Below are 26,388 nucleotides of genomic sequence, written 5' to 3' on the forward strand. Positions count from 1 at the left end.
AAAGTCTTTGTGAGTTTCTGGTTAAGTTATTTTCGTGTTCCGCTGTCACTTTCCTGATTAATTTTTTTATTGTTTGCAGAATCCTGAAATTCTTAGTCTTCAGTTTACTACTCTTTTTCTCAACATTATAAACACTATAATGTTCACACTAACTTCATCTGGTTGGTAGTGTGAATTAATCAGATCAATGACCTTCCATCAGAAATGGAAAGAAGTGAACTATAGGGAAGGGGGAGAGAGAGGAAGGAATTTTCCTTCACAGATGCTGCCCTACAGGAAGATCATCACTTATGCCAGGTTGAATATTTACATGAAACATTGTTTCCTACATTAACATTGTTTGCTCTACATTGGAACATACAAATTAGACCAGTTGGTCCAGAAATCTGCTCCACCATTCAATAAGATTATATCTAATCTGACCGTAGCATCTACTTTTCATTTCCACTTTCCTCCAGTAACCTTTCACCCTATTTCTTATCAAGAATTTATTTTAAAAACATCCTGATGCTCTGCTTCCATTGCTATCTAAGTAAGAGAGTTCCAAGGACTCGTAATAGTTTGAGAGAGATTAAAACTGGCATCCGTTTATTGTTAGACAGTGACAGCTAGTTCATCATCTCCACATCCTACTTGTAGACCCCTCGAGGGCGGCATGGTGGTATAGCAGTTAGCAAAATGCTGTTACAGTGTCAGCGAACCAGGTTCATTTCCGCCATCGTCTGTAACGAGTTGGTATGTTCTCCCTGCGAGCACATGGGCCTCCTCTGGGTGCTCCAGTTTCTTTCTACATGCCAAAGATATATGGGTCAGTAGGTTAATTGGATACATGAGTGCAATTGGGCAATGTGGGCTCATTGGGCTGAAGGACCCATTACCATGGTGTATCTCCAAGTAAATAAATAACTCATCCTTCTGGAGGTAATTGCCATTTCTTTAAGTTCAGCTAGGAAATTGAAATAAATGTTAGTCTGGCCATCATTGTGTATGTTCAAAATTGGAAAAATTGCCCCTTCTATTTTCTTGATCTTTTCTATATCTTCCTGCCTCATCTACTCTGAGAGTAATAATTTAAACTATTACTCTTGAGGCTGGCCGCCTAGAAATAAGATTGCTTATACCATCTCATGGTTAACGTGGACTTCAAAGTTATAGATTATTATTGTATATTGATAGAGGACCCCGAACATAGCAGGGTTCTTACCAGACTTGTTAGCAATCAAAGTTCAGAATCAAATCAGAACCAGATTTATTATCACTGGTGTATGTCGTGATATTTGTTCTTTTGCAAAAGGGGAATGATAAGACAATGTTTGTGGGTTCTTGGACCATTCAGAAATCTGATGGTGGAGGAGAGAAAGCTATTCCTAAAACAGTGAGTGTGAGTCTTCAGGCTCATGTACCTCCTTCCAAATGGTCGTAAGAAGAAGAGGGCATGTCGCAATGGTACCGGTCCTAGGTAGATACTTTATTGATCCCAAAGGAAATTACAGTGTCACAGTAACATTACAAGTGTGCTGATATAAATATTAGGAGAGAAGTAGAAAGAATAAAAAATAAGTTACGACAAACAGTCTAACCAGGTGCCACTTTCTTGAGGGACCAACTCCTGAAAATGTCCTTCATGGTGGGGAGGGTTGTGCTTGTGATGGAGCTGGCTGAGTTTATAACTCTGCAGACTTTTTCGATCCTGTGCACTGGAGCCTCCATACCAGCTTCTGATGCAACCGAACAGAATGCTCTCCACCGTAAATCTGTAGGAATTTGCAAAAAGTCTTTGGTGACATACTAAATCTCCTCACACTCTGAATGAAGTGGACCTACTGGTGTGTCTTCATTAGGATCGCATCAATGTGCTGGGCTCACGATGTTGGCACCTAGGAATTTGAAGCTACTCTCCCTTTCCACCACTGACCCCTCAGTGAGGACTGGTGTGTGTTTTCCTGATTTCTCTTTCCTAAAGTCCACAATCAATTCCTTGGTCTTGTTGGTGCTGAGTGCAAGGTTATTGTTGTGACACCCCACCAGCTTTTAGTTCCTGTACAGCTCCTCATCACCAGCTGAGATTCAGCCAACAACATTGGTGTCATCTGCAAATTTATAAATGGCTTATGAGCAATGCTCCTGTACGGTCATGAGTGTGGAGAGAGTAGAGCTGTGGGCTAAACATGCATCTTTGAGTTGCACCTGTATTGATTGTCAGTGTGGAAGAGATTTTACTGCCAATCCATATTGACTGCAGTCTTCTGATAAAGGAAGTGGAGGTTTCAGTTGCAGAGGGAGAAACAGAGGGCCAAGATTTTGAAATTTGTTCATTGTGCTGAGGGGACGATGATGATGTTAAACGCCACACTGCAATCAATAAACAGCAGTTTGACATATGTTTAGCGGATGTTAAAATTTGTCAGTGACATGCATGAGGAGATGGAAGACTTGAAGAAGTTGCATTTGAATTGCACTCCCCAGACCTTCAAGAGATTTACTTTTAAAGTAAAGTACTTTTGGAAATGTTATCATTGATCAACTGTTGGCGCACACAGTAAGATCCCACGAACAGAAATGAGATTGCTACCAAATAATCTATATTCATGATGTTGATTGGGCTGAATTGTTCACTACAAGAGCATGGAGAATTTCTTTGGGAAAAAGTCATGGGATAACCAAGGTTGACTTTAAGTGGAAAATTGGTGCCACAAGTACATGTATACACAGGTGCAAAAACAATTTACATGCAGCAGCACTAGGGCACAGAATTCCTAAGAAAAACATATATTTTCAAAATTATACAGGAATGGTATTTGGAACGAAAACAGAAGTTGCAGTGTTTTCGTGTTTACTTATTTGTTCTTTCGCAGGTTAGAGATGCCTGTCACTGGCTTTAGTCATCTCATGAACTGAGTAGTTTACTAGATCATCTTAGAGGGCAGAAAAGAGTCAGCTGTACTGGTAGATTTTAGGTCATACAGTCATGGAGTTATATAGAATGCAAACAGGATATCTAGTCCAACTGTGATGTGTGTCTACACCAAACCCATTTGCCCACTTTAGGCCATTAACCCTCTATTCCTTTCCTATCCAAATACCTGTCTACATGCTTTTTAAATGAAACAGAACTGTATTAATGTGCATTTGTAAACCACCTCTAGGCCAGTTCTAGTAAGATTGATATCTCTGAGGGATATAGGTAAACTAGGTGGATTTTTCTGACCATCAAGTAGTTTGCTAGTTCTACATTGAGAATCAACCATATGTATATCACTCAATCAATCGGCCAGGAATCTGCATTTTAGTGTAGTAATTGAACCAATAAAATAGCATCCCATACCTACCTTATATTTTTTCCTGGTTTCGAGTTCCTTTATATAGTTTTTTCTCAGCTGTGGAGTTTTCCCTTTGCTCCCACGATTTGGAGCATTAACTTCAATTGCCAACATTAAAAGATCAGTGTTAATCACAGCTTACAGTACCTTACTCTTGTCCAAATGCATTAAAATTAATACACTTCTTATTAAGATCTAATTTGAAATAGTGCACAGAGGAATGTCAGATGAATGCAAATGTGCAACCAGCCTTAATTTAATGCTCAAGAAGCCTAGAGATTTATCCTTGTCGTCCTATAAATCATAGGTTATCAAAAATACATCTGTTTAATATATCTGTCTTAGATATTAGTTTATGCTGAATTTAAATTCTATTTTAGAAGGCTTCCTTTCACCCCAAACCTGCTTTGACATTTTTGTTTTAAGTTATCCACTGTTTTAGATTCTGCATTATCACCCATTTCATCCTCCTTTCCACTTGTGTACAGGAAATGACTTTAACAACCTTGAATCTTGAATATTGAATTTGTGAAGTATTGGCATTTAAAGCATAATTCCTAGAGTTTTAAGAAGTCCTCTCCCATCTGGTTTTTGGACTACTGATTTTAGTCTTCCAGTAGTGTGATCAAACATCCCAGAAACTCAATATCTTTCTTTGTTATAGAATCAAATATTTTAAAGCCAGTGTTTCTTGGCAATAATAGTTACTAAACACCTGAAGTGTTGTATTAAATTGGTAAATTTACCAGTTATTTGTAATCGCACTTACATTCTGCCCTGGGCCCAGCACATTAGTGCAATTATGAAGAAAGCATGGCAGTCTGTCTACTTCCTTAGGAGTTTGCGAAGATTTGGTATGACTTCTAACACTTTGATACACTTCTATAGATGTGTAGTGGAGAGTATATTGACTGGCTGCATTGCAACCTGGTATGGAAACACCAATGCCTTTGAATGGAAATTCATACAAAAAGTAATGGATATGGCCCAGTCCATCAGGGGTAAAGCCCTCTCCACCACTGAGCACATCTAGATGCAACAGTGTAGCAGGAAAGCAACATCTATCATCAGGAACCCCCACGACCCAGGACATGCTCCCTTCTTACTGCTGCCATTAGGAACAAAGTACCAGAGCCTCAGGACTCACACCACCAGATTCAGAACAGTGAATACCCCTCAACCATCAGGCCCTTAAACCAAAGTAGATAACTTCAACCAACTTCATTTGCCCCATCATTGAAATATTCCCACAACCAAAGGACTCACTTCTGAGAACTCTTCATCTCAGGTTCTCAATATTTATTGCTTATTTATTTATTATTATTATTTCTTTCTTTTTGTAACTGCACAGTTTGTTGTCTCATATACGCAGAATGAATGCCCAAATTGATATGGTCTTTCATTGGTTCTATTACGGTTATTATTCTATAGGTTTATCGAGTATGCCTGCACAAAAATGAATCTTAGAGTTGTATATGGTAACATACATGTACAGTATTTTGATATAAATTTGCTTTGAACTTAAGAAGAATATCTTTGTTGTCATTGTTGTGGAGCAATGAAACACAGTTTGGCAGCTCAACATTTTGCAGCATGACAAAGAATATATACGTAAAATAAATATACGTTAAATAGGTTTATTATTGTCAATTGCACTAAAATACAAAGAACAAGATTTGTATTACATGTTCTATTTAGATCATTTCATCACGTCAGTGCATTGAGGTAGTGTAAGGAAAAAAGCAACAACAGAATATTTAGTACAGTGTTACAGTTACAGAGAAACTGCAGTTGAAGCAGACAGTAAGGTGTCAGATAGCTTGTGAGGCCTAGAGGTGATCTTAATATACAAGAGGTCAGTTCAATAGTCTTATAACAGTGGGGAAGAAGCTGTCCTTCCTTGGCAGTACATGCCTTAAGGCTTTTATCTCTTCCTTCTGATGGGAAGGGGGAGAAGAGAGAATGCCCTGGGTAGATGGGGTCTTTGATTATGCTGGCTGCTTTACTGAGGCAGCAAGAAGTGTAGAGTCCATGGAGGGGAGACTGCTTTTGTGATCTGAGCCCACAAGTCTCTGTAGTCTCCGTTGCCATGCCAAGGTGTGATCTGGATTGGATGCTTTCTGTGGTGTATCTGTTAAAATTGGTGAGGCTCAGCAAGGACATAATGAATTCCTTGGGCTGCACCATTAAAATTCCCTTAATTTTAGCAGAGTATTTCTTTTTGTTTTTATACCTTTTCTTGGAATACATAAAAACATGAGCAGAAATAGGCCATTCAGTGTCTCAAACTGCCGTGCCGTTCACTATGATCATGCTGATCTTCTGCAGGCCTCATCTTCTCCTCTGTGCCAGATCCCCATAGCCCTCCATTCCCAGGTCTATCAAAACATTATCTACCTCTGCTTTAAATTTATCAATAAATTAGCCTCCACTATTCTGGTTCCAGGATAGTTATGGTAAGTGGTGGAAGTGTTCAGTAACAGCACAACAGCGCCTTTGTGAGCAGACCCTTTCCAGAGATGTGATCAACAGCACATCAAAGATAGCAGAATAAGTGATTAGATGGTTTCTAAGATGTTATAGAACATTGTAAAATGGGAAAGTGAAACTGAGAAGTTTATGGAGGAAATTCCAGCTTCCTAGTAAGTGGAGAAGGGGAGGAAGTCAGCATTTTAGGAATAGACACCATCAAAGGCTGGAGCAGAAAGTGCAAAATGAAATGTGGTTGGACTTGAGCTCAGTTGTGAGTATTTTATGAGATATTGTTGGTAGAAGAGCTAGTCCAGGTCAGTGAACATAAGACTAATCGATGAAGGGAGCTGCTGGAGTTAAGAAATGGTGAAATTGATCCACCAAATCACAACATCAAACCTTCCTCCATGCTATAACCTCCTTTATATCAACTAAGCATTAGTTTGTTTTTTTTTGATGAATGGCACTTTTACAACCGTTACAGTTATGGGTAGGTTACTGGCCTTGTGTACCATTTCCCACTGTTAATTGAGGTTTCCATGGTCACCGTCTGTGACCCATGCTAGCTGGCAAGCACAAATGAATGAGCAAAATAGTCATTGCATCCAAAACCTTCCACACAAATAAGTGGAGAAGAAAACATCTCTACTTAATGTAGAAATTGAAATACTGACTAAAAACCAAACTCAGCATTTGTGATTGGCAACCCCTTCCATCTTGTCCATCAGGCAACAGATAGTAGTTAACCTTTAAATAAGGGGTTCAGTGGCTGGCCTGCAACTTTCAAGTAACTCTTTAAAAATGGTGTCACTAACTAGCTTTTCTTGCTTTCAGCTGATTTAAGTCACAGATTTCCCAGGTGAAAGACATCTGGTTCAATTCTTTGCAGCAATGAACATAAGAATTACAAGCAAGAGTGGACCTTGTACCTGCTCGGCTGTTCAACAGAATCATGGCTAATCTTTTACCTCAGGACCACCTTCTTTGCATTACTTGAATTCCATAATGCCAAAAAAATCCCTTTGTAGGATTTCAACCAGAGATGTTGCCAATTCATTTTCCCCACAGAAACTGCTCGACATACGGAGCTCCTCCAGCAGGTTGTTTGTGGTTCTATACCTAAAATTCTACTGTACTCTTGAATATTTTCAACACCTGTCCCATTGGATGGAGCTTAAAAGACGCATCACCTTTTGTGTGAAGGCCACCAACACCTGTCCTGTTGGATAGTTTAAAAGACGCATAGTCCTCTGAGTGAAGGACATTGAATACTGCTAGGGGATGGGGGTGGCTAATGACCTATCAGGGTACAGCAGCAGCCAGGCCAGTGGCACTGTGGCCGGCCCTGAAGAGAAGCCAGGATGCTGTGTTGCCTCCCTGGTGCTAGGTCCAGAATGCCTCAGAAAATTCTCGAGGGAGGGTGAGCAGCCAAAGGTTCTTGTGCACATTAGCACCGATGATGTAGGTAGAAAGGGGGAAGAGGTCCTGTACAGTGTGTATGGGGAGCTGGGGAAGAGACTGAATAGCGGGACCTTCAAGGTAGTGATCTCTGGATTACTCCCAGTACCAAGTGCTAGTCAGGACAGGAATGGGATGGTAGTACTGATGAATGAGTGACTGACAGTGCAGTGCACAGGGCAGAGTTTCAGATTTCTGGAATGCTGGGATCTCTTCCGGGGAAGATATGACCTGTTCAAAAAGGATGGGTTACACCTGAACCTGAGGGAGACCAATATCCCTGTAGGCAGGTTTGCTAGAGCTGTTAGGGAGGGTTTAAACTAACTTGGGAGGGGGACTAGAACCAGAGTGATGGGACTAAGGATGCTGCAGTTGGTGTACAACTAGATGGAGTTTGCAGTGAGATTGTGAGAAAGGACAGGCAGATGACAGGGCAAAATTGAAAAGGGTGACAAATACAAGAGTGAAGGTGTGATATTTGAATGGATGCAGTACACGGAATAAGGTAGATGAACTTTTAGCAGAGTTACAAATTGGTATGTATGATGTTGTGAGCATCAATGAATCATGGCTGAAAGAGATCATAGTTGGGAACTTAACATCTAACGACACACTTTGAAAAGGCAGGCAGGTAGGCAGAGGGGGTGGGATGGCACTGTTGGTAAATAATGAAATCAAATCCTTAAATAGAGGTGACATAGGATTGGAAGATTTAGGATTGTTATGGGTAGAGTTAAGAAATTGCAAGGGTAAAAGTATCCTAATGGAAGTTTATATGTAGATCTCTGGACAGTAGCTAGTACGTGGGCTGCAAATTACTTTGGGAGATAGAAAAGGCATGTAAAAATGGCAACATCATGATAGTCAGGGGGATTTCAATATGCAGATAGATTGGGAAAGTCAGGTTGTTGCTAGTTCCTAAGGGAGGGAATTTGTAGAATGCCTATGAGATTGATCTTTAGAGCAGTTTGTGGTTGAGCAAACAAGGGGAACAGCAATTCTGGATTCAGATTTGATTAGGGAGCTTAAGGTAAATTAATCCTTAAGTGACAGTGATCATGATATGATACAATTCACTCTGCAGTTTAAAAAGGAGAAACTAAAATCAGATTAATCAGAATTACAGTGGAGTATAGGGAATTACAGAGGCATGAGAGAAGATCTGCCAAAGTTGATTGGAAGGGGACACTAGCAGGGATGATGGCAGAACTGCTATGGCTGGTGTTTCTGAGGAAAATTCGGAAGTCGCAGAAAAGATACACGCCGAAGATGAATAAGTATTCTAAAGGGAGAATTAAGCAAACGTGGCTGACAGGGGAAGTCAAAGACAACGCAGAAGCAAAAGAGAGAGCATATAATATAGCAAACTGGGAAGGCGGGGGATTAGGAAGCTTTTAAAAACCAACTAAAAAGCCATAAGTAAAGAAAAGAGGATATACTATATGAAGGTAAGCTATCTAATAAAATAAAAGAGGATACCAAAGGTTATTTTATATATATAAAGAGTAAAAGATAGGCAAGAGTGGATATCAGACTACTGGAAAATGATGGTGGAGAAGTAGTCATGAGTGACAAGTAAATGGCAGACAAATTAATAAGTATTTTATTTCAGCTTTCACTGTGGAAGACACTAGAAATATGCTGAAAGTTTGAGAGTGTCGGGGCAGAAGTGTTATTAGTTTCCATTACTAAGGAGAAGGTGCTTTGGAAACTGAAAGGTCTGAAGGTAGATAAGTCACCTGGACCAGATGGACTACACCCCAGGGTTCTGAAGGAGGCAACTGAAGAGATTGTGGAAGTATTAGTAGCGATTTTTTAAGAGTCACTAGAAAATTGTAAATGTTATTCTACTCTCTAAGAAGGGAGAGAGGCAGAAGACAGGAAATTATAGGTCAGTTAGCCTAACTTCAGTGGTTTGGAAGATGCTGGAGTCTATTATTAATGATAAGGCTTTGGAATAGTTGGAGACACATGATTATGTAGGCCAAAGTCAGCATGGTTTCCTTAAGTGGAAATCTTGCCTGACAAATCTGTTGGAATTCATTATGGAAGGAACAGGCAGGATAGACAGAGGAGAGAAAGTGGATGTTGTTTACTTGGATTTTCAGAAGATCTCTGACAACGTGCTACACGTGAGGGTGCTTAATAGGATAAGAGCCCATGGTACTACAGTCCTGATGAAGCATCTTGGCCTGAAACGTCAACTGTTTACTCCCATTCATGGATTCTGCCTGACCTACTGAACTCCTTCACCATATTGTGTGTATTGCTCTAGATTTCCATTATCTGCAGTACCCCTTTCGTGTGTGTGGAATGAGGAGAAATTTCTTAGACAGAGTGTGGTGAATCTGTGGAATTCATTGCCACGGACAGCTGTGGAGGCCAAGTCATTGAATATATTTAAAGCAGAGGTCAATACATTCTTGAATAGTCAGGCTGTCAAAAGACATGGTGGAAAACCTGCAAAAGAATGGGGTTGAGAGGGATAAAAAATCAGTCATGATGAAATGGCAGAGCAGACCTAATGGGCCAAGTAGTCTAATTCTGCTCCTGTCTTCTGGTCTTGCTGTATGAAAAAAATACTTTTTTCTGTCCTCTCATTTTTTTTTGTGACCTTTGATCCTTGACATTCTATCCAGAGGAAACATCAGCTTCATATCTACCGTCCCAAGTTTGTACATTTCAATGAGATTCACTTCCATCTTCTGCTTAATTACTTCTCATAAGACAATTTCCACCAAGAGTGCATTTTTGACTCTGATCCTACAGGAATCTTCGCCTTCAGGAGCACTTCATTATCTGGTAAAGCACGTCTGGTTATCTGATAGTTCTGTCAATAAGAGTGTCTTCTTTAAGGTAGATCTCACGCTTTGGTGTAAAACAGAAGTGATGATCAGTTTTAATCTCTGCTCATTTTGACGTCTAGTGACTTTAATAGAATAATCTGGGCACTGGACAAATTCATTAATGGATTTCTGCATTGTTACTTACCCATCGTATGCCATGTTACTGAGGATAATTTTGACATTGGGTAGTGGATAGTTGTTTGAAATGAGTAGTCGAGTATCCATCCATTATAAATTTCTTCCAGGTTTCATTTCTATTAAATTTTTGGTCCAAAATTAAAAGAACTCTCATTTCTGATCCTTGACATTTTGAGTTTATCTACCTAATATATCAATCTTGTTGGGAAGCTCCTCTGTACTAGGTAAGAATGGTCAGCCTCTCGAATCTTGCTGCTCACCCATTAGCTACAGGTAAATCTCAACATCCTCCCCCATAGATATTTGGATCCTCACCAGTTTATTGTAGGCTGGTTACTAGGTCCTCATCTTTTGCTGGAAAGTGCTTCTGTTTAAATTGCACTGATTTCAAACATGCAAAATAAGTTATTGATTGGTTGCAAAAGAAAAATAGACAACATGAACTAAAATGTGAAAAGTTACTTTTCTCCTGACTTTCTCTTCTCCCTTCTCTCTTCACCCACCCAACTTAATGTCATCCTCCTTTCTCTCGCTCTCTCCATCATCTGCCACTTCTTTCATAGATTATTTTTATCAGTGGGAAGCTTATTGCCTATCCTTCATTGCCATCGAAATGACTGGCTAACTAGTTATTTCAGAGAGGTAGTTAAGAGTCAACTACATTGTCATGATTCCAGAGTGACATAAGGACTTAAATCCTCTTTTCTCTGAAGGACATTATTGAACCAAGCTTCTTTTAGCCATAGCTCATTGGTAATGCAAGTGTTTCAAAAAAATTCCAATTATTTATAGAAATTAAGTTCTAAGGCAGCATTTGAAAATTTTCTGATTTATTTGTGCAGGCTCTGGATTACACAACTGAAAACAAAACCAGTATGTTACTACACCCTACGTCTTTCTCCTATTCACTGTCTTTCAGCCTCTCTTGTCCTTCTCTGCTCTCTCTCACTTCTGCCACTCTTTTTTCTGCCTCTGCACCAATCCTCCATCTCTCCTGTTCATAGACATATGAACAGTGTTGATAGAGCACTGGGTGGGGAAGTAGGAGAGAGAGGATAATGAATCTTTGAAACGCTACTCAACAGGACTTTTGAGAATATTCAAGGCAGAGTACTTTATCTTTAGATAAAGGGCAATAAATGATCTGCTGGAGGAACTTGACAGGTCAAGCAGCATTCTGTGGGGAGAAAGGAATTGTTGATATTTCAGGTTGAAACCCTGCATTAAGGAGTTTTAGATGTTATGGGAATCAAGGAATGCAAGAAGATACCTAATTCTGCTCCTTCATGTATACTGCTCCACATTTCTAGAAATACTTCATAGGTGAAAAACAAAGGGGCCTCCTGCAGAAGCTAATTCCTACGTGTTCTACTTGCCTTTTTTTTTGGCGCTAATGAGGAACTGGGAAACCTGTGTCACAAATCTTGGCAGCAGTAAGTCAAGAACAATGCAATGGGTGGAGTGAGAATGGAGGCAGGGAATCTCAGTGATGGTTTGCAGCTGGCAAGCGATGTTTTTTAGGTCCTTAATCTTCAACACGCCGGCAAAATGGCGAGCGGTGCGTACTGATTCAAATTCAGTGTATCACCACCAGCTTCCATCGCAGCGGGGGAGGGAACTGGTTTTGTTCTGCCAGGCACTGAATCTGCTTTGTACCTTGAAGCCTACAGGCACGTTGCTTTCATCGCTGACATTTTAAAGCAACGCTATCTGGCCAAGAGAATTTAAAACGTAACGACATGGGTAACAGCCTGACAGTCAAGTTGACCAATGGAAACAAAGTAATATTGTATTTATAATGAGGGTTCATCAGCAATTCTTCATGCTTTTTCTTCCAAAATGGCCACCGTGTCTTTTTTTAGGAGTTGAGTTTTTGTAATCTGCTTTTTGTCCTCTCAATGAGCAAACAGCCGGAATTACTGCCAACTGCGTTTTGAACAATTTTCAACAGTTCCAGTTGAATATTCATTAGCGAGGATTTAGAGCATTGCGTACACGGCAAACAAAATTAACTCCGTCAAAACATAAATGCAAAATTCAGGGTTTGTAGGAAGCCTTCAGATTGTCCATCAGTACCATCTACAGTTAAGTATTGGATATTTATTTTCTGAAGATTGAACTTGGCTTCATTTATCTCCAGAATTTTTTTATTCTTTGCAAATTATCGTAGAAGTGTACACCAGTTCTGACTGTCACGTTCTACAAGGTGTCAACAGCAGAATCTTGCAGTGCTTTAGAACACCAAGGGATTTACCCCACGCAGAGTGAATTATGTTAAAACCAAGATTCTCAATCCCTGTCAGATCCCCCTCCAAGATAAATGCTGTCAGAAATGTTGCCCAGTTTCTGTAACAAATTGTTTTTCACAAGAAGTTCATTATTGTTATTGCTTGTGATTCAATCCCTGACGTGTTTCTTTGAGATCTGTGAAAGGTGTGGCACTTGGATTGTGGAAGAATAGGAACAAATCCTGTCTTGATATTGTTGCCTCATGATTAGTCAACAGAAGCTGAGAGATACCATGACCAATTTTCATCCAGCCATCTCAAAGCATCTAAAGACCACTGACATGTCTTTTATAGACCTGAGTATTGTTATGTACACAACATGTAGAATAGTAAGAAAAATAGATTTTTTTCTGTAGAATCCCACTTTGAAGATTTGTACATAAAAAATGTTGAAAATTGAGAAAAAGACTTTAAGAGATTTAGAAATCTCCCCTTGAAGATTTGGAAGTCTCTAGACTTATACTTGTATAAATTGTATGTTTGATAAAGCACAACTTGGTGGAAACCACTCATGTGAGAACCTGACTGATTTTACTGCAAATGGGCCACTAATTCAAAAGAATATTTGGCCTAATTTTGTTAATTTCCTCCAGAAGGGGCTAAACTGGGAACAGGTGTTACAACTTGTTACTCCAGAGACACGGGTCAATTACAGCTGTGAGTAATCAGCACAGTTTCAGGCCGTGGTCACGTAACCAAATTGCCCCCAGAAAGTGGTCAATAGCTTCAGACTGTTTGAGGAAGGACAAGGCTGCTGCAATGAAGGAGATGCCATGGAAGGGAGGTTGAGCTAATGCTTGAGGTTTAGATAATGACCACAAGTTGAGACCCAATCACTGTATAGGAAAGAGAAAAACTGGACACAAATGATTACAGCTGTGGTAATGATCCAGCACTGTTAATGATAATGATGATGTATCAGAAGTTGGTTACTTGAGCGGAAGTAGATGTCTCACAGCAGCTAAAACCACACCACAATACCCCAAGTAGCCTTTCTGTTTCAATGCTAAGTGAAAGGATTTTGTTGCTAGACAAGGGATGCTTCAATACACATCTAGACCATTCACAGCTCTAGCTGTCATTCAATTGCAAAACATGGTTATCCTGGTTTTTGTCTCTTAACAAAATTGCCTAACAAAATCTGTTGATCCCAATATGTAAGTTTCTGTTAAATCTAACATTATTAATGTTTTTTTTGTGGAAACTGAAAAGGGTCAAAGATCTCTAATCCCCAGTGGAAAGTATCCAATTCTAAATAACCTAGCTCTAATTTTGGGGAAAAGACCTCTTTTTCCAGATTCCAAATAAGAAAAGATATTTTCTGTACTCTGATGAATATTCGTTTAAAAACCTCAGTCAGCTCTTCCCTTGATTTGTCTTTATTCTCTCAATAAAATCATACATGCTAGCCAGTGACCACCAAAAGAAAAGAAAAAGCTGCTACCTTATAGGAAATGACATAGGACTTAAAGGCTAATGAGGTTTAATTTGAGAAGCAGAATGCAATTGGCACAATAAAATCCCATGATCAGTAATGGCAGATAATCTTACGCTTGCTGATTGATGAATAAATATTGGCCAGGACACTGGAGCAAGTCATCTGGGTTTCTTCAAGATATACAGTGAGACCTTCTAGCTTCATTTCAAGTTCAAGTTTAATTGTGATTCAACCATACATGAATACCCATGAATACAACCAAACGAAACAGCGTTACTCTGGGGCCAAGGTGCACAACACAGTACCAACAGTCACACACAGCACAAGGCACATATAGCACATGTAAGATAGCAGTAAAATGTAGTCATATGAAAAAAAAGTCTGAGTCCCTGAGTCCACGAACGTTGCGGCAGGCTGCAGTCGAACACAATACAGCATGCCTCCAGCCAAGCGAACACTGGGAGGCAGCACTAACTCCAGCGGGGCCAACACGCCACACCGCCTCCAGCACTCCGGTGGAGCGCACTGACTGCAATATATCCGGCTCTCCCAGGCAGCTGTAAACAGGTAACACTGTGGCTCGAGGCCTATTCCTGGCTATAGGCAAGGCCATGCACCATCCACCAATAAACCAGTAAATTGGTCTTGCAGCATTCCACATTAACAATGTCCAACAGGGTCTTGTGATCACAAGAAGTGTGACTAAGACAATCACTTGCTATTAGACCGCACACACGCACTGACTCTTCCGACTCCTCTCTGATGCAGGCTGAATTGCAATCTGCACCCAGTTCAGCTTCTTTAGTTTCTCCACCAGTGAGCAACTCGCTGATGAGGCAAACCTGCAGTACTTTAAGTTCTTAATGTCGAGCAGGTGCTTGCAATTATAGAAAATATGTTTAGAAAAGACAATAACAGCTTTGGTTGGCCCAGTAGAAGGTGCTACATCCAAGCATGCTGCCATCTTACTGTATGCTGGGAGTGTAGGTATAGTCATGATTTAAAATTTCATCTGAACCGTGGTACCTATGGCAGTACAGTACTCCACTGCACAGCCAGGGAGCATCAGCCTGGACCAATGGGTTGAAACTGTTGGAATAGAGCTGAATGTACAACTTCTGACCCAGTGGTGAGAGACCTGCCCTCTCCTAGCCAGAAGTGAAGACAGTCACAGTGATAGATCTATTATCTTCTAAATACTAAACAAAAAGTTCTGATTCTTCTGTTGGTCCCAGAAGAATAACCAAAATCATACCCAAACGTAAAATACTAGAGTCATTAGAAACCCAAAATGAAACCAGAAAATGCCAGAACTGTGTAACTGGTCAGGCAACGACTTTAGAGAGAATTAGTTTTCGTGAAGATTTTGAAAGAAACAGATTTGAAGATGTAGAGAAAGAAATATCATTGTCGAAAATTTCCAAAAGAAGATAATTTGGGAATGTCAGATAACAAATCTGGTTTACCCACTTACATGCACTCTTGTCTGAGTAATAGAGTCTTTCATCATCCTTTTATCACCCTCTTTCAACATTTGTGGTCTTTTGTTCATTAATTTGAAGGGAAATTTCTGCTAAACATCCAAATCGCCTTAACCATAGAGGTAACATTAACAATCATCATGGTTACTACAACTTATATAACTTAGAAAATTGAGTAACTGGGCATTATATAAATATTGTTCTACAGCCTTACAGCTTTCTTTTTTAGTGTGTGATGACATTAGGTGTTCCTTTAGAGTGTTTTAAAGACCTTGAAATTTTATTTCACCCAGGACGGGAACAAATCTGCCCAAGTAATTAATGATCACTGTCAGGCAGGGCCTTGATCTGAGGGGCTAGTCAGTCTGCCTTGCATCAACTTTGACAGAGTGAAGCCTGGACTGGCAGCTCATGATGCACACTATCAGGACAGTCTATAATATTGAAAACTCCTGAGACAATGATGCCAGATGACAGCTTGGACCTGTGCATACAGATTGAACAAAAATGGTGTAACATACATTTCTAATCCTCAGCAGGTCAAGAAGCCAGAACTCCAGGCTTTGAAACTAATTATTGTAATTTGAATTGGAGAGATGTGTCGCACTTTTATATTCCCTTTGTAATGATGCAGGTACATCAGCAGAGTCTGCAGAACTGCACCTTCTTTATAGCAAAGAAATGTAACAACTGCGAACGCGGAAATGACCTGATTCTGCAGGCTTGCTGGTTCTCGTTCACACACTGCTGCTTCTCTCTGTTTCCATCCTGCAGGAGAGAAGAAAAGGACGGAGCTTAAATTAAAATCCTGCAGTTCCTTATCTGCTTCCCACATGAAGGCAAATCTGAGTTGAAAACCGTAAAATTAAGAGAAGATCGGGGATAGTTTAATTCAGCAAATCCATCGGTTCGGCTTCTAGTCTGTGTGACTGGAGGGAGGAAAGGGGGTCAGATAGACGTTAATAAGGTGCAAGCTATAAATTTGAGTTTTTTCTACGAAGCATTTGTACTTCCAGTAAGAGGGAGGTGCGAGGGGAACAGCATTAGTATTTAAAATGTTGATGTAATACCGCTGATGATAGATCTGTGAGTAAATTTCTGCCAGGGTTTAAAATCAAGGCCCCTTTTCTCCAGCATATTACATTGGTGTTGATAGTGATGTCACTGATTCCTCATTGATGTTCAGTCATAGTGTGATGTACTGTGTATTTTTATTTTCATTATGTCGTTTCTGCATCATTTTGGACAAACATCTGGAAATGAGCAGTCTACTCCATGATTTCTCAATGATGAGTCTGGGAGATCCAGGCCTTCTTTTCCTGAAACTCTTTGTTTCATCACTAGGGTCAACCATATTTGTCTTCCCCAATGGGTGTGGTAAATAGTGGATATTTCCACAGTCTCCTTAGCCAACGCCTGAATCAAATGATTTGGCCACTTAAATAAGTAAATACCTGTGAGGATGGGATTTTGCTGTATACAGGTTTACTGGAGCAATTCTTATGTTACAAGAGTAAGGTTATTTAGAAGACACTCTTTGTTGAATTGGGAATGCATCAAGGTTAAGAAAGACCCAGAAAAATGGCCGTTGCTCTTGGTCTTTTAATAATTCCAATCAGGTTTAATATAAACCGTTGGGCAGAATGTTATATCCTGCTGCATTTTCTGGATTTTGTTAGCAGAGTGCAACACTCATTTTTGACCCATATTTGACAGTACACAGTGTTGGTGTAGGATATATTGACAATCTCCAAAAACAGGCTCCATGAGACCCTATATAAAAGTAGAAATTGCTGGCAACTCAGCAGGTCAGGGAGGTTCTCTGTGGGGAGAAACAGCTTGTTTAAATGACTTGATGAAGGTTCCATCATTTTGAGTTTTTAATTCAGATTTTGCATTTGTGGTGTTTTAATTTGTGAAGCAGCATGGATTGTTGTGGGTGACAATTGCCACTAGTAATGTAGACAAAGGGTGATGTTTTGGTTGGTGGTAATGTGGCATTACAGTGGGTGAATGAGTGTGGCACTGTCAGAGGGATTAGCTATTGACCTGAGACTCCGTCTAGCGGCTCACATGGATCTCAAGGATCCTAGGGTACTGCTTTAAAGAAGTCCAGGGCAACAAACCATCTGCTGGAAGAACTCAAACAAGAGAAAATCTGCGGATGCTGGAAATCAAAGCAATACACACAAAATGCTGGAGGAATTCAGCAGGACAGGTATCATCTATGGAAAAGGTAAACAGTTGGCATTTTGGGCTGAGACCCTTATTCAGAACCTAATGAAGGGTCTCGGCCCGAAACGTCGACTGTTTACCTTTTCCATAGATGCTGCCTGGCCTGCTGAGATCCTCCAGCATTTTGTTGTGTTGCTGGAGGAACTCTGTAGTCTGAGTAGCATCTATGACGGGGGAAGGAATTGTGGAAATTTTGGATTGAAAGCCTGCACCAGGACTGGAATGTCCTGCCTGGTGTCCCATCCAATCTCTGATCCAGTGTAACTTAGGCAGAATATCCAGTCAATATTAACTACTATGATTTGGATCTTGCTGTGTACAGATTATTGCTATGTTTCAATGTATAACAGTTCCCATACTACAAAAAGAGCACATTGAGAAGACCCCGAGGCAGTGACTAATTTAACATCTATCTTCCTTTCATTTGCACTCTGCTCTTTGTTTTTCTTCCATTCCTTTTGGGGAACCCAGCAAGGATGGAAGCATTATGGAGCGGGTGGTGGAGATGAGCCTCTTGGTGGGTACTTCACTCAATGCAAAGTATCTGTGTTGTCAACCTGAGGGATACAAGAGACTGCAGATGTTGAAATCTACAATCCTCTTGCTGGAGGAACTCAGAGAGCTGAGCAGCGTCTGCAGGGGAAGGGAACTGAAGCAGAGTTTTGACCCAGAGCACCAACATTTCTTCTATCCTAATGGATGTTCCTCAACCTGCTGAGTTCCTACAGCAAATAGTTATAAATCCTAGGATGTGCGTTGAAGCATCGGGGTGAATGCTGAAGGCAAGCAAGAGTTCAGCACTGACTGCCTGCTGCTTGATCACCGCCGGAGAAGGGGCCTGAGTGCCCTAACGCTGTGCGGCTCACCGCGACAGACGGGTGGGTCTCTGCGCTTGTGTGGTGCCTCTCTCTTTCGACGATGAAGGAGGATGTTACTGTGGTTCTGCCTTATGGGTTGGACTATTGCATTTGTGGACGGTAGGCTTCTTCAGACTGATAGTTTTTATATTCTGTGTTTTTCACCCATTCCTTTCCTTTTGTTGTGTGAGGGGTGGCGGTTTGGTGCTGGAAGTTATTGTTACATTTTGAGAGGGGAGAGGGTGGTTTGGGGTTGATGATCGGGATGCCATTCTTTACCGTGCGGGAGTCGTTCTCTGAACAGCTTTCATGTTCCTTCTTTCTTTTGTGGCTATCTGGAGAATATACTATCTGGAGTTTTTATGGAGACGTACTTTGATAATTAATGAACTTTTGAATCTTTGAAGAGGTTTTAAAGCATGATTGAAGGAATAGGGAGCCATCAGGCTTACAAAATTGATCATGTACAATTGGGAGTTGGCAGTAGAGGAATTATGTTCTAACCCATTTATGATGTCTGAACACAAAAACAATTCTCTGTGATGTCAGTGTCCTGAAGAATATACTGCAGCATTTAATAATTACTCTCTCTCTCTCTCAGTAATGCTGACATTGTATACCACACCTCCTGGAGTTGTATGCCATCCGTGTATCTCCTGAGCACGGCTTAAGAAATAGCATCTACTATATTAAACCACAGTGTAGGTTGAGTTCCCCTTAAGACATGATTCAGCCAATTCAATCATAGGGAGATGAGAATCTCTGTACCTGGCACCAGCTTTCCTGATTTCTTTTTGCAGTGCCTACAGCGGGTTTTTCTATTAAACTCAATACAGATTAATAACATGCATGATTACTGTATATCTGTTATTTGCATATACTCCCATTGCAGCAAGTCATATTGTGGTACAATTCCACTGTAACTCCAAGATACACATGCATTGTGTTGTGTCCAGCAAGTGGAGGTAGCAGAAAGGGGATTTTTATAATATCACCGTTGACTAGGGGAAAACTCGCAAAGTTTAGGATTTACATTTGAATTATCCAAGCCTCACATAGCCTCCAGTGCTTGATTCCGCTTCTATCTATGTAATTAAAATGTCTTGCTTGTAGCACGTCACATGCTTGCTATGTGGCCTGGCATATTAAACCTGTCAGAAGCAAAGAGAATCAAGTGTCACGCTTTACTGATTGGCTCACGTAAGAAAACTTACACTGATTCGCTGAACGGGAGAAATCGCAGAGTAACTCAACCTATGCAACGTCATCAGCTTGCTTGCACAGGCTGTTATCCCCAATCTTGTCACAGATTCACAATTCAGCAGAATAATTTGCCATCTACCGCATATTTATAATGCAGGAATCATGTATATAAATTAAACAGCGAGCACTACAATCACTAAACTTACCTAGAAAGTGCATCATCTCACATTTCAGTGTCCGCTGCCATTGCTCTCAGGGAATCCCATCAGTGCAAGGCAATGATGGCCTGGTAGGGTTGAAGGCAGAACTCAGAGTTGCAATGGCATTTGATTCAGAAAGCACAGTGAAACTCTCCTACCCACAGAAATAAAGAAACCTAATGCCCCAAGGTTACACTGCCTGTGTTCCCAGCAGGGTCTCTCCATCATCCAAATGTCCTGTTCTGTTCTAACATATCAATGAGTGTGATGATGCTGTTTTCCTTTTGGCTGGGATCACACACAACCCATTTGCCATTGTGAGCCAGTCTTGCAGTTCTTTCTAAGTTAAAAGGGGGATAATCGAGCTAAGAAGTATTTTGTATCTATTATCTGACAGTAATGCAACAGCATCTATATTGATAATACCTCTCATATCTATGCCTATGAAGCACATTTTAAATGAGTTACAGTGGTGCTAGAAAGTTCATGAACCCTGTAGAATTTTCTCTATTTCTACGTAAATACGAGATAAAATGTGATCAGATCTTCAAATAAATCCTAAAACTCGATAGAGGACTTAATGAAATAAATAACACAAAAACATTATACTTGTTCATTTATTTATTGAGAAAAATGATCCAATATTACATTGTATCTGTTGGAAAAAGTACGTGAACCTCTGGGTAATACCTTCTATTTGGAGTCAGGTGTTCCAATCAATGAGATGAGATGGGAAGTGTGGGTTGAGGAGGTGCCCTGGCCAATAAAAAAGACACACAAAGTCAGGTTACTGACAGAGCCTGCTCTTCTCAAGAAAGTTTTGTTTATGTGCACTATGATTCAATCAAAACAACTTTCAGAGGACCTTAGAAGAAGGATCGTAGAGATGCATGAAGCTGGAAAAGGCTACAAAAGCATTTCTAAAGACCTGAGTGTTCACCAGTTCACAGTAAGAGAAATTGTCTCCAAATGGAGGAAACACAATACTGTTGCTACTCTCACTAGGAGTAGGCATCCTGCAAAAATCACACCAAGAGCACAATGTGCAGTGCTAAAGGAAGTGACAAAAAACCCAAGGGTAACAGCAAAAGACGTGCAGAAATCTCTAAAACTTGCTAAAGTCTCTGTTCAAGTGTCCACTATAAGAAAAACACCGAACAAGAATGGTGTTCATGGAAGGACACCATGGAGGAAACCACTGCTCTCCAAGAAAAAGCATTGCTACACATCTTAAGTTTGCAAAAGACCACTTGGATGATCTACAATGCCTCTGGGACAATGTTCTGTGGACAGATGAGACAAAAGTTGAACTTATTGGCAGAAATGCACTCTGCTGTGTTTGGAAGAAAAAGGGCACTGCATGCCAGCAACCAAGACCTTCATCCCAACTATGTAGCATGGTGGAAGGAGCAGGGGGGCCTGGACAGCTTGCAATTGTTGAGGGAACAATGAATTCAAAATTGTATCAAGACATTTTACAGGAGAATGTCAGGGTAGCAGTGTGTCACCTGAAGCTTAATAGAAGCTGGATAATGCAACAAGGTAATGATTCAAAAGACAAGAGTAGATCAACAACAGAATGGTTAAAAAGAAGACAATTAATTTTATGGAATGGCCGAGTCAAAGTCCTGACCTTAATCCTATAGAAATTTTGTGTAAGCAGTTCATGCAAGCCCACCAACATTCCAGAGTTGAAGCAGTTTTATAAGGAGGAATGACCTAAAATTCCTTAAAGCTGTTCTGCAAGGGCTGATGAATAGTATTGGAAACGGTTATCTGAGGTTATTGCTGTACAAGGGATCATGCCAGTTACTGAAAGCAAAAGTTCACATACTTTTTCCAACAAATAGATGTAATATTGGATAATTTTTCTCAATAGATAAATGAACTAGCATAATGTTTTGTGTTATTTATTTAATTGGGTTTTCTTTATCTAGTTTTAAGACTTACATGAAGACCTGATCACACTTTAGCTCATATTTATGCAGAAATAGAGAAAATTCTACTGGGTTTGCAAACTTTCTAGCACCACTGCAAGTAAATTTGGGCTGTAATAATTTTTGATTGGGCTGTGGGTACGGAACCTCTGGTGACTATTGCATTTTTCTGCCACCGGCATGTGACAGACTGCAGGCAGGAAATGATATCAAAATTCCTCCACAGTTTCACAGAGATATCCACCCACCCCTCCTTTTTCTGTCCAATGTGCTTATGAAAGCCTATGTCCTCTAGACAGCTAATAAAAGAACAAGGTCTTCCTGTTAAATCAATGAGGCAGCCAAAATGCAATTTCAATTCAACCTCCAACTTTCACCACCAAGTGCTACAACATTGATGGGGATACCAACCTGATTTTGACCAATTTAAGACATTAAGATCTTGGTAGCAGCAATTCTTAAACAGTGAGCGTTATTTCGGTAATGCAGGCAAGCCAGACCTTCTTGAATCTCCCTTTGGCACAGAATTTACAATAAAATAAAATCCACGGAGACAAAACCCACTTCCTCTCAAGAGATCGAGGCTGTCTGGTCTTAATATTGTAGCATCACTTCCTGATGAGATCCTGTTGCTTTAATTGGTGGAGCAGTGCTGCCACAGTACTTAAGGTTACGTTTTCTCCTGAGGAATTTCGCGACAAATACTAGTGCCGGTTAAATCATTTCTATCCATTGATGTTGTCTTTTTAGAACCAAATATGTGACACGTATCTCTAAGTCATAGGGATTGTTTACACAAAGTGCCCTTTTAATAAGTATTTTATGATCTATAAATATCTTGTAAATGGTTCATTGCAAGTGAAAGAAATCTAAAGGGTATGTTTTAGTAACTTGATTTTGCTACAGTGTTACAGATATTCTTGACATTTGATTCAGTTCAGTATCACTGGAGCACATTAAACCAGATTCATGAGGTTATTCCTTTAGATTATGTTATAGGAGGACACTTCAAACCTTTGGACACTATTGCCTAGGAATTCATTACCAACAACAGTAATAAACTTACTTCATAGCCTGTTGCTTGCACTCTTAACTCCTAAATAGAACATAGAATAGTACAGCACAGTACAGGCCCTTCGGCCCACAATGTTGTGCCGACCCTCAAACCCTGCCTCCCATATAAACCCCCACCTTAAATTCCTCCGTATACCTGTCTAGTACTCTCTTAAACTTCACTAGTGTATCTGCCTCCACCGCTGACTCAGGCAGTGCATTCCACGCACCAACCACTCTCTGAGTAAAAAACCTTCCTCTAATATCCCCCTTGAACTTCCCACCCTTTACCTTAAAGACATGTCCTCTTGTATTGAGCAGTGGTGCCCTGGAGAAGAGGCGCTGGCTATCCACTTTATCTATTCCTCTTATAATCTTGTACACCTCTGTCATGTCTCCTCTCATCCCCCTTCTCTCCAAAGAGTAAAGCCTTAGCTCCTTAACTCCTGACATATATTTCATTGACTGTGGTTGATAGCTGATGCACAACAGCATAAAAGAAGCAAATTCAATCCACTCTGTGCTGTACACTTCTCCTGAGAGACAGAATTTGGGAGAGTTGTGTAGCAGGTAATGTTACTCGATGTTATAATTACCCCTAAGGCTCTCCATTCATTCACTCTCTAAATGAAGAAAAACTTACCAGCTGTTTGTTCGCGATCCCATTCCTTCACAGACACGGCTACATTGTGAAGGAAATCCAGGAGCGAGAATCCTACCCTCCTGGCAAATGTTCTGGATATTTCCTCTCAGTATTTCTGCACCGCTGACCTTGCTGATACCAGTGATGAATTATTGCAGGGTGCCATTGCGGGAAGTGACAACGGCTCGGGGTCCATCCTGGGATAAAGTAGCTCTTGAGGCTCAAGCAGGTTATTAATGGATGAAATAAGGCCAGAGCAGTAATGAAGACAAGCCAAGAGAATTAGCTGATGACCACTATCTAATTTTATGTAGGTTTTCAATGATTTCCGCCTTACTTTTCAATTTCTATTCTTTTGGAGCACGGTGGGAATCTTCACCTGAGGAAACGTACCTTGTCTGTGCAGGTCATTCTGATTCCCACCGTTCATTGTACAGCTTTCCCCCGCCATCCGAAGGTACAGCGTTCCTATGAAATGGTTCGTAAGACGGAACGTCGGAAAGTGAAGAAGCAATTACCATTTATTTATATGGGGAAAATTTGTGAGCGTTCCCAGACCCAAAAAATAACCTACCAAATCATGCCAAATAACACACAAAACCTAAAATAACAGTAACATATAGTAAAAGCAGGAGTGATATGATAATTACACAGCCTATATAAAGTAGAGATACTTTTCTATAATCATTGCTGCACTGTTCTCCGTAGCGAAAATCTCACGCAAGCGCTCTCGGCAGAAACACTCTCTCCAGTAACCTTTAAGCTATGAAGCTGCCAAATCATACCAAATAACACATAAAAATACACAGCCTATATAAAGTAGAAATAATGTATGTACAGTGTAGTATCACTTACGGGAATTGGGAAATCAGTGCCGAACACACTGGTGATGGTGTGTTAGGCTGAGTCATTGGAGGTTGGGGTGGTGCAGTAGTCCCCAACCTCCGGGCCGCCGACCGATACTGATCCGCAGAGAAAGCAGTGGTGCTGCGGTAGCCGGGACGTACCCAGCACATCTTTAAGAAAAAAGCCGAAATAAACAAGCTAATTAATGAGGTGCCGCCCGGCACGTAAATGTCGGCCCAGATCAGAGGCGACGCAATCGGCAATCGCCTCTGATCTGGGCCGACATTTATGTGCCTGGCGGCACCTAATTAATTAGCTTGTTTATTTTGGCTTTTTTCTTAAAGATGTGCTGGGTACGTCCCAGCTACCGCTGCATTCTCCGCGGCAATGTATCAGTCCGCGGCTCAGGGGTTGGGGTGGTGGGACACTGGGGTGTCATCTCATCGTCATCTGTTTCCATCATGGCAGGCAGGTCATCTTCTTCTATGTCTGCCTGCCTCGATGTCGAAGGTCGAGGTTCATCGTCTGCTGTGGCTGATGTGGAAGGCTTGAAAAACGACAGTATGCTTGACTACTTAGCTTTGCATATTTTTCTATCATCTCATGCAGTTGCTTCATGTTCAGTTCCTGGACAACTTCACTTTCGGTCCGTTCACTACTGCATTCGGTTTCGATTGTTATCCTTTCCTGTTGCCAAAACCTCTTCAACATCATCTTCGTCAACTTCCACAAGCCAAACTCACTTTGTCCTTACTTCGTTCACCACAATTGAAATGCTTAATTATGTCTAGTTTTACGCCAAGTGTAACACCCTTACAAGCTCTTTTAGGCTTTTCTGATACCTTAGAACTCATCTTGCAAACAGCTGCTCACAGGCACGTGTTTAAGCAATGCCGGCTAGAATGCAGTTCCGGGGGAGGAGCTTGGCTGCTTGGGTCACGTGCTGCCTTTTATCGCGCGTTGCCTTTTTTCGTAACAGTGAAAAGATCTTCTATTAGCGAAAATAGGTAACTAATGTAGGTCTTTCATAACAGCGAGCTTTCGTAAAGTGAATGTTCAAAAAGCGGGGGACACCTGTATAGACACATTGAATGGCATTGTTTTCATCAATTGACACTGACAGAATCTGTACTCTCTTCTTTTCTGTCTTCCAGTCAAATAAGGTACCTGTTGTGCAACCATGCCACGCAGTTCACCCTCTCACCCCTCTCATCACATACAGCGATGAGCACTTCACGCTGGGATCTCATCCGACACAAATCCCCACAGACACCAGCTCCAAGAGAGGTGAGGAATCTCCCATGCAAAGTTTGACTGAATCTGAATATAAAGAAGGTAATATAGCAAATGTGTTATTTTTAACATCTGTTCATAATCGGGGAATTAAAGCTATAGGATTGTTTTCTTTGGTGCAAAGGAGATGGAGGGGGAGGCATAATTGAGGCATGCGACTCATTATGAAAATGAGTCAATGTAAACAGGAAGGGCTCATTTCCCTCGATTGAGAGGTTAGTAACTGGGCAGCATAAATTTAAGATAAACACGAGAAAGTCTGCAGAAGCTGGAAATCCAAAGCAGCACACACAGAATGCTGGAGAACCTCAACAGGTCAGGCAACATCTATGGAAATGAATACACAGTCAATGTTTTGGGCCAAAAACCTTCTTCTGGACTGAACTGGAAGGGGGAAGATGCCAGAATAAAAAGGTGGGGGAGGGAAAGGAGATAGCCAAATGTGTGGGAAAGGTAAAGGGCTGGGGAGGAGACTGGACCATAGGAGAAAGGGAAGGAAGAAGGGACCCAGGGGAAATAATAGGCAGGTGAGAAGAGGTTGAAGGTCAGGGTGAGGAATAGAAGGGGGGGGGGCTATGAAAAAATAAATTACCGAAAGAAGAAATATGATATTCATGTCATCAGGTTGGCAGTACCCAGAAAGAATATAAGAGGGTGGACTCATCTTGGCAAGAAGAGGA

At 40.8% G+C, this 26,388-nt stretch overlaps 1 protein-coding gene across 2 annotated transcripts in view; it reads left to right on the forward strand.

Moving 5' to 3' along the window:
- lef1 (lymphoid enhancer-binding factor 1) overlaps positions 1–26,388 on the forward strand; it is a 177,483-nt gene that overhangs the window by 56,902 nt on the left and 94,193 nt on the right. For both annotated transcript variants that reach the window (XM_063046806.1, XM_063046805.1), the window contains exon 4: positions 25,570–25,702. In XM_063046806.1, coding sequence (XP_062902876.1) covers positions 25,570–25,702 — 133 coding nt within the window. The remainder of the gene's footprint in view (positions 1–25,569; positions 25,703–26,388) is intronic.

The sequence above is a fragment of the Mobula hypostoma genome, chromosome 4, assembly GCF_963921235.1.
Source record: "Mobula hypostoma chromosome 4, sMobHyp1.1, whole genome shotgun sequence".
NCBI classification, from domain to species: Eukaryota; Metazoa; Chordata; class Chondrichthyes; order Myliobatiformes; family Myliobatidae; genus Mobula; species Mobula hypostoma.